Raw genomic sequence first — 10126 nt, 5'->3', positions numbered from 1 at the left:
CTCCCATAGATGGCAGCACAGCTTTCCCTCTAGGTAACAGTAAGAAACTCTATGTGGCAGGGTGACTATGGCATGGACTCTAGGAATAGCAGGGGGAAGAGATGTTAGCTGATTTAGTAGAGCGAAACAATTTACCAATAACGATTAGCTTCTACAGCCAACAGAAGAACCAGAAGTGGACACGAAAAAGTCTAAATCTGGGATCTGAATAAGAAAACAAATTTCTTTTTCGTATTGTGGTATAACCTTGGTACTGTGCAGAATGAGAAGGTGAATGGAAAGGTGTGTTGCGCTCACCCTAGGATGCTGAGCCTAGTAATGGTGCAGATTGGTGGCACTAGACTTACTCAGTCGTGTATCGACCATATAGCAGTTAGACTCCCGAATTATGACGTTAACGCTGCAGTAATACGAAAAAAAGTGGCGGATCATTATTTCACTGTGCTTTGTGTGCTCAAGCACGATAGGGAAACGTCAAGTCAGACTGTTAGAACGATAAAAATTATCGATAACAATTGTTTGGACAACCTCGTTCAAACTTTTAACTGGAAGATACTGCTAACTCAAAGTCACGTTGATGCTTATAACTCTTTAGTAGCTAAGTTTGATGAGCTGTATGCCAGTTCCACAAAGGAGGTTAAAATCAGGTTAAGGAATCCTGAGAAGAAATGGATAACGAATGATATACTGAAATTATCTCATCAAAAAGACAAACTTTGGAGTGCGTATAAACAAGATGTCGGGAATCTAGCCTTGAAAGAGCAATACAGGGCACATCGTAATAAACTTACTGCTGCACTGAGGCTAGCAAAGAAGCAATATTTTTCTGCGGAATTTTCTAGGTGTAGCAGGAATAAAAGGAAAACCTGGAATCTATTAAATGGGTTATTAGGTAGACAGAAAAAACCTAATTTGGATGAGAATTTGCGTTGTACTTTCGGAGAAGTAGATTCTGCGATCGTTGCGAATTCTTTTAATGACGCGTTTCTATCATCCATTAGGGAGCTGAAAACGCGAACTAATGATTCTACCATCCCCTACCAAGGCAAGAAAACAATCAATTCGGCTGCGTTTCCACCTGTTGATGACGAAGAGTTGTGGAACCTTATTCAGACGCTACCAGATAGTAAACCACCAGGATACGATAGGATTAGGTTGCGTGATTTGCGGAGCAATTACTCCATACTTAAAGAAGTACTTTTACATATACTCAATGGTTGTTTTAATACAGGAGACATACCGCCAGGTCTTAAGATATCAGTTTTAAGACCAATTTACAAGTCGGGAAAAAAGTCGGATCCAACCAACTACAGACCGATTGCCATACTGCCGGTCATTAGCATCCTGATGGAAAAAATTGTCCACCAATATATGACATCTTTTTGTGAAAAGTATTCATGTTTGAGTACTACACAGTATGGTTTTCGTCGTAATATTGGTACGGTTGAGCTTCTCGAAGATTGCTGCGATTTTATCAATGGTAATTTGGATGAGAATTTATGTGTTTTTGGGTTATTTATGGATTTATCGAAAGCATTCGATACCGTAGAACACTCTGTTTTGTTAAAAAAATTGGAAAGTGTTGGATTCCGTGGTCCATATCAAAAATATTTTGCAAGCTATCTGTCTAATCGTAAACAAGTAGTAAAAATTAATGAATCATTTAGTACCTTTTCTGATATTCAGTACGGCGTACCACAAGGTTCTGTTTTGGGGCCCTTCTTGTTTAATATTTATGTAAACGATATGGTTGACTTAAAATTAAATGCAAGGTTATTTCAGTATGCTGATGATACGGCATTAGTAATATCCCATGAATCAAGCCCACAGGCACTGAAACTACTTCAGTACGATGTCAAAAAAATAGTAGATTGGTTTTCTGGAAATCAAATATACATAAACAAAAAGAAAACTGCGTTGATATGTTTCCGAAATCCGCACAAGAATGTTGATCTTTCCGCGTCGATTCTTTTGCATGGTAGTGACTGTGCCAATTGTGACTGTTCGCTGCTGCCCTACTCGAACAGTGTTAAATATCTCGGCCTGTATCTTGATTCTAATATGTGTTGGTCGTCTCAAATTGACCACTTATTAAAGCGAATGCGTTCCCTTTCTGTGCAGCTGTATCGTATAAAATACACTGCACCTGTAAAGTTGCGTCAGACTGTGTATAAATCTTTGGGAGAATGTATGCTTAGATACGGCATTTCTGTCTATGGATCATGTGCGCCCTGTAAGATTAGGAAGGTTGATAAGTTGTTGTGCAGAATCTCCACTAATTTGCTGTATGGAACTGCTTATGAGAAGGCTGACTACAACACCAGGATGGCTGAAGCAGGTGTTAGTCCCCTGCATGACTTGTACGTGCAAGTGGTAATTCTAAGAAATTACTTTTCAAACCAGTTCAAACAACCAGATAAAAAACCAGAGTCCCTTAGGCACATAGCACGTTACAAGGTACCAAGGGTTTATACCAATTATGGCAAAAAAACACGACAGTTTTATATTCCTTACTATTTCAACAAACTACCAGCACATGTGTTGGGTTGCGATTCTATGAAGGCTACTAAATCTGCACTGAAAGCGTGGATTGCAGGTCGCGAAGAAAGCTATCAAGCTTCTTTGTAATTTATGTTCGTTTTTTTTTCTTTTTTTGCTGATTTCATTACGTTTATTGACTACAGGTTTGAGTGTCTTTTAGCTATTGATTGTACTGAGAAAACTATATATGCATTGCACCAGTTTTTGTTTGTTTTTCTTTTTTGACTGACTGTGTACTATCAGCGTTTTTATATTGAATGCATACCGCTGTGACTGCCGTTGCCCGCCCACAAGCGCTTGCGCTTCTGCGGGCACCCGATATTTTTTGCATGTATATTTCTCGCAATAAAGTTCATGTATGTATGTATGTATGTATGTATTTTACAACCGAACGGAAGAAACTAATAAAAAAAAGTCCATCAGTGAGTTAGCGTTAAGAGAGAAAGTAGAGGAATTCCTTATCTCTCGACCGAACAGATATGCAACCCCTATACGTAGCATTCAAAGATTACCAGAAATCATTCGACTGTCGAAACCTCAGCATTGAGGCAGGCGTTGAAGATCATAGTTTAGAGGACACATATTTTAATGTAATGGAGCATGTCTATTGTGGCAGCATAGCAGCCATATTCTTTCACAAGGAAGCAATAATATCACAGAAGGGAAGGGAGTTAGCCAAAGAGACACCATTTCTTCAGTACTATTCACCGCTAGCTTAGAGGCAGTATCGAGAGGCCTGGATTTGGAACCGTCGGGGATCAGGGTTTGTGGAGAAACCCTTAGTAATCTGCGATTCACTAACATTATTTCCTTGCTAAATAACTGACGGCACCAATTGCAAATATCGATTACTGACAGAGACGGGAAAAGCTGAACAGTAGGCCCAAAATTTATATCTGGAAGTCTGAAAGTAGTGCTCAGAATCCTCAGAAAGGAACAACTGCTTACAATAGGTAGCAAGGCAACGGAAGTGGTAAGGGATTACGTCTACTTCCTACAGGTAGTGGCTGCTGATCCGTACCATATATGTGAAATAGCTAAATGAATATGATTAAGATGGAGCGCATTTACCGTCTAGAGAAAACTGTATAACAGCTGTAGCTTACCGATACTCGCCTATGGAGCAGGAACAGTGAGGCTAAACAAATGGGTTCGACTTAAATTGAGAACAATGCAGAATTATATAGACGAGAAAATGGTAGTTACCGATATTCTAGCAGCGCTCGTGTTGTTGTTGTGTGTAAGCGTCCTCGTCTTTTTCGCGCTGTTAAATAATTAATAAAAACCAACTCGCCCATGTTCTTCTTAATACATTCTAGCTCAAATCAAGAAATGGGAATGGGCAGGATATGTAATGCAAGATATTCGATGGCCCCTAAGAGTAAATTACAAGGGAAGGCAAGCGTAGCAGGGGGAGGCACGAAGATAGGTGGGCGGATGAGGAAGTTTGTGCGGGTCAAGTTGATGCAGCTAGCACAAGGAGAAGTTAATGGGAGGGTTGTGTCAGAGGCCCTTGCCTTGCAGTGTTTGTATTCAGGCTGATTGAGCTGTCTTATTTAATTATTCAAAGAAACTTCCAGAATCAGGCAAAGCTTGCAAGCGCAAGCACAGCTCTAGATTTTTGGGAGCCAAAAATGGCTTACTGTTTTTCCGTCACTGTGGAAACTCGCTTATTATTTCAATTAAACACGACAGCGACGTCGACAGCTATCGCATATACGAGTATTTCTGTTCCCTCGCCCTATTGTGCGCATCAGACTGGTAGATTAGGCATGGTGTCTTTCCTATAAATTATATATGCATGCGTCCAAAATGGCATGCTATACTGCTTCCGTAGGTGTCAGGTGGGACTAACTGGGACATTCTCGTTCTCACGGAAACAGGAGACGTTGATGACTAAAAAAAAAAATTGTTTTGTGTGACTAAAACAATTTCTATTTGAACTGAAAATGCAGAGGAGTCTGCAGTATTTTTGTGGACACATTACGATCAGTTTTTATGTCGTTTCTGAATGTCGTACAATAGCGTTCGACAGAGACACTTAAGACTGTTTACGTACAAGAAAACAAAACTACTACGTTGCTTATATTTGGTTTACAAAATGCTGAGTGATGCTGCGTTGCACAATGAATATGAGTCCTGAGTGATAACTATTTATGACTACATGCAATGTTTTTACCATGCCAGCTCCTTACACTGCATTACTCTGTGATGTGATGAATCATGCTACGACCGACCTGCCAACTGACAGAGGCCTGCCCGTGAGGAGGACCGTAATCGGTGCCAGTCAAGTTGTCAAGGCCAAATATGGATCCCTCCATTAACCAAGCCGCATGAACGTAAATGCATGGTCTGGGAGTAACTTCTATGACTCGGCATCCAAGCGTCTCATTTCAGAAGTGCTGCCCGAGGTGGTAGCCCCTGCAAATTCGGCCAGGGATGCGATCTCGTGACGTCACACAAACACATCAATGACCGGTCGTGTCATGTTCCGTCTGCCATCTACCAGAGGCAAGCTCCCGGGATTTTCGTGCCATGGATGCGACTCTGTCTTTTATGCTAATGAGACAAAAATTGATTTGGCATATGAATTCCTATTGCGATATGTCATGCATCAAAGAATATGTTTCGCAGTTTTGTATCGAGCTTTTGAAGTGTGGCAGTTTTCGTGTATTTCTTGGAGGGTTTATTGTCTTTCCAAGGTATAGACGGATACGTATTTACTAACTGCGGGGGTCGAATATTGACGGTTTCAAGATTGGCAACACTGCTACATGGCTGTCAATTATTTAGAGCACAATACCTGCCGGATTATTATTATTATTATTATTATTATTATTATTATTATTATTATTATTATTATTATTATTATTATTATTATTATTATTATTATTATTATTATTATTACAGCGACCTCTCTGGCAGTATCTGTCACATGTTCCTTGAAATTTATCTCCCTTAGAAATCGAGTCAGTCTATCATAGTTAACGTTCTCATCTTTCATATAATCGACAATTTGCTTGATATTTTACTTACAGAAACCAGCCAAACAATAAGACAAACTTTCTTATGTGAGATAGCAAGCTATAATATATACGAGAGGAAAGTAAGCGCAACAGAGGCAAACACAAGAGAGGAGACAGGACAACGCGCTACTGGCAATGATGAACCAACGATCATGAACCAACTAGCCCAGCAACAAGTTTTACTTCACTATAATATATACAACGAGAACTTTTCTGCCTAACATATTATGTGAAGGATATAGCGTCACATTTTTCCTTATTGATGCTAGTAAATCATTTCAAGTTTGTTAACAGTTAAAAAATGCTATGATGTATCTGGACATAAGCCATGAATTACCACTGTCCTCCTAAGAGTGACTCGCTTGAAAGTTAAGTTGCACAAATTTCCATACACTGTCACATTTTAAGCCTTCAGAAATCGGGAAATTGTCTCATAAAAATGCGAACAAAATTACTACAAAACAGTATTTGCACAAAACAGACGTTATGAGGAAGAACCTAAATAAAGCTGCCAAACGCAAGCCCGAATGTAGAATCAATTACTGTCATAATAGGTGGAATTGGACTGAGTGACACGAGTCTTTCATAGAAATAGGAAGTTCTAAATCTCTTTAAGCTATATTGTACTCTGCGCGATACCCGATTCTAATTTTTCCTGCCAACACGTGCCTCTTAAGTCGCTTAATGTTTCATGCCTTTCCCAGCGTTGGGATGCCTCGTCTATTGGTCCACGATTTCGTAGATGTGACCTAGGCGATGTTGGCAGATTCATTCTGGTGCTTCTAATGACTGCAGAAACGTACTGTGATCGTTCTGACCGCGACGTTTTCGCCGTTCACACTATCTTTTATCGTTGTCATGAATCTGAACGTCGTTTCACAGGGACATGTGCTGCAGTTACTGCCCCGCTTCATGTTCTGTTCGTTGCTCATTTTGGAGAAATTTCCCGACGACGTGACAATGTTTGCGATTTATTTGGCTTCAGCGTGTCTTTCTTCTGTGGTCGGCTTCGTCTCTGCCCCTGGCAAGGCTCTGCTTCCTCGAGAGTTGAGCTTCCCATGCTTCGAGAGTTTTTTTGCCGTTCTCAGAAGCTGGAAAGATATTGTGAAGCTTGTGCTTTAAGCCACAGTATCGCAGCTTTGTTTGCATTCGTCAGTCCTCTAATGAAAAGGGTAAACTATTGCGCAGTGTCTCCTCGATAGCTCTCGACAAGAAACCCGCGTGGATGCTGGACAGTTGTCGAGCAGGTGAAAAACGAGTTACTCTCGTCTTGAAGAAAATAGCTTCCGCAAGTCCATCACCAATTTCTCCCAGGTCTCAAGCTGTTTTCCGTTTCCTCTGTGCTGTTTCGAGGCAGGCTTGTTGAACATCGACGCTTGAACATCGAATGTGACGCTGTACCTCAAGCCTTACTACCATCATGACAATTTGAAACACACTCACGGCGATCTCTTCCGCTACGGCCGTCGCCATGCCGCGCCTGAGACAGCGGGAATTGGGAGAGTTGATCAGTGAACACTTTTACGATATCCCTGTCTCGGACCATGTCGATCCGTTAGGCGTAGCAGACGCTTGTCTCCTAGGAACTCTTTGAGTGCGGGAAGGAGGCCCACATAGCTGCTTTGCGGCCGCGTCAGCCTCACTGTGGTTGCACCCCTTCTGTTTCTTCAGGCTTTTCGATAATGTCATCCTGCTTCTTATATATACGGCAAATTTCTGCTGGAGGCTAGAATGTAGACAAGGATACATTTTACTCTTTGCAAAAAAACAACAACAACAACAAATAACAGTATTTAAATACGGAGCAGCTCAACAGACATAGGAAAAGAAACAAGCGGAACGTTAAATGACAGTTTCAACCTTCACCGTTTGTTCCTCTGCCTCCTGTATACAACTAAACTCGAGCGGAACCGATGCGCCCCGAGAAACCAAGTACCACGCATCCCCAAAAACCATAAATGTTTTTTTTTTTTGCGAAATCAATACTTCTTTAGATTTCGAGCCTTCAGCGTGGTGCAGCCGCACCCACGTGCCGCTGTGACGTCACACCCCACGTGACACTAGGGTGAGAGCTGGGCCACGAACTCAAGCGGTCGGCGTAACACGGCCGCACCCACGTGACCTGTGACATCATACCCCACGTGACACTAGGGTGAGAGCTAGACTACCCACTCAAGTGGTCGGCATAGCACGGTCGTATCCACGGCGAAGCGCGTGACGTCACACCCCACGTGACACAAAAGCGAGAGATGGGCTGGCAGGAGCTGCCAACTTGGGTCTGTAGTTTCACATGGGACGGTTATGTCAGAATCAGCCTGCTAGGATCCTGGCCTTCACGTTGCCCCTATAGGCCACTATGGCGCGTTCATACGGCTTGGTTAAAGCAGGGCTTTATATGTGGGCTGAGGAAGAAGAAAAAGAGAAGAGGAAGACCTCTCGGTCCCCCGCAGCTAATGCTTTTGCTCAATAGTTGGTTCAGCACCGTTGAACCCTTGTAACGCTTTTTGTTCTTTTTTTTTTCGAATGTAGAGATGTCGTTTTCATCAAGTTCGGCGGGAGGTCTGCTTTTGATACCATATACACGAAGGGGCAATTTTGATGAAAGCACTGTCTGACCCCAACATGGCAGTTATAAGTAGGATTTCCCACGTTCCTAGAACTGAGAATGTACAAGGTACGCTCCTTCGATACCGAGTAGTAGATACCGGCAAATACACGCGCTTAAGGACAAGCTCCACATTCGCAAAGGCGTGTCAGCATTCACTGTTCAATCCTCCGCCTCCTATATACGAATGAGCTCGAGTGCAACAGCCGCGGCCTCAGAAAACTTGCACTACTCGGTTGACCGCGACAGGAGTATATTCGCCCACTTTGTTTATGCGAAACTGCAGCGACCGGAGAAATTTTGCCAAAGTTACGTGCTCCCCATGTTTCGCACTCCGAACGATATTACGTGGTCAGCAAGAGGAGGAACGCATGAAACGAGTCGCCACTTTACGTGCTACCCAAATATGAAGATTGGAGGGTTCAATTGTCGCCATTCCGAAAGGATAGAGACGAAATAGAGACACGGTCGGGAAGAGACGCGTTAGCAACAGCAATGCAACGCTCTGAAGGTTTACTGAACCTTCATAAAGTTTTTATAAACAAATGATGCTGCAAGCAAATGTGATGTAAGCAAATAATGATACAGGAGAGGAGAGTGGGTCAGAGAAGAAACGCGAGTTAATATCTCAGTTAAAATCACAAAGTGGGCAGGTCATGTCGTGTTAAGGCAACATAGCCAGTGCGTAAGTGTAATGGGATGTGTTTCAACACAGGGCCAGCGCAGAAGGATTGAAGGAATCAAGTTGATGGATGTTATTAGTAAGTTTGTAGAGATACGCTAGAAGGAGCGGGCCCAGAACAGCATTGGAGGCATATACGAGAATGTTTAGTTCCAATGGAGATAGTAAACAATGATAACTCACTGGGGTTACTCATTGAGATGAAACCTAAGCACTCTAAAGAGAAATCACTGCCTTGGTTTGATTGTTTTAAAATGGAATCCTGACATTCAAATTCTGTTTTTCATTTCAGCGAATGTAACAGTGGCTCCAAAGGCTTGAAGAATGTACGTGCGTACTTTGGAGCACTTGGCAGCTCTTTCCTCGTGAACACTTACTAACGGCTGCACAAAGAATGAAAATAATAATTTTTAAAATTTTATTAACATGTGAACAAGTTATAGGTGCAGCACGAGCGAAGAACACCGACTTTATCTATGTAAATATCCCTCAGCCCAAGCGTGTCCACTGCAAAGTAGTTGAAAATGAACTTCAATGCTTTGTGTTGTTGCGGAAGATCGCCACCTTCTACTCTTAAAAACGAATAACAATAATTGTAGCTCCACGGTTGCGTTTATTCATTACCGTTTTTTCATAATCAAGTTAAACTTCTATTCGCGTATATTCCACTGCATTACACGGAAAAGCAATGTTCCTACACTGAGAGGGCTGTTATTGTTTTACATTGGTTCTGTGTGCGATGCCCCCTAGTAGATTCGCAACAAACAGGCACAGTTCGGCCGTACATTATAAGATAATAGACTGTAAATTCCACTTGACGGGATACCGTACTTCGATATCTGTCTAACCATAACCTTCAGAGACCAAACCTTGGTCATCGCTATGCATCTTAGCTCTCACACAGCCGGCAAGCACGCTTCTACCTCGAAAAGCCTCGACAGGTTTAATCTGAATCTCAAAACAAGGCAAAAATGTGCTCTCGAACACAACCCCACACTATAGAATTGAGTCTCTCCCTCTGAATAGTAAGATGCAAAGCTGGGCTGATTGTATCGCATTCGTAGAGAAGGTAGCACGAAAGACGAGGACGAAAGGGAGCAGGGCTCGTGCAGTGTCTTCCTTTTTTTCGTCCGTGTCATTCGCGCACCTTCATCATGTGTCCCTCTGACACCAATGCAGACTAATGTACAGAGACAAGCGCTATTTTGAAGAGGCAAAGTTTAATGTGTTTACGATACAGATGCTTGACGACCTATTCTATGTCTTTTTCAG

At 42.2% G+C, this 10126-nt stretch overlaps 1 protein-coding gene across 1 annotated transcript in view; it reads left to right on the top strand.

Annotated features, from left to right (window-relative positions):
• The window catches only part of LOC146182593 (uncharacterized), a 90061-nt gene extending 80886 nt beyond the window's left edge, over positions 1-9175 (top strand). The window contains exon 8 of the mRNA XM_084609565.1: positions 9147-9175. Within this exon, the coding sequence (XP_084465691.1) occupies positions 9147-9175 (29 nt within the window). The remainder of the gene's footprint in view (positions 1-9146) is intronic.
• The last annotated feature ends 951 nt before the right edge of the window (positions 9176-10126 follow it).

This window comes from Amblyomma maculatum, chromosome 7, assembly GCF_055883805.1.
Source record: "Amblyomma maculatum isolate TAMU_Amacu chromosome 7, ASM5588380v1, whole genome shotgun sequence".
Lineage (NCBI taxonomy): Eukaryota > Metazoa > Arthropoda > Arachnida > Ixodida > Ixodidae > Amblyomma > Amblyomma maculatum.
Note: the sequence above shows the minus strand (reverse complement) of the source record. Positions and strands in the feature narration are given on the sequence as shown.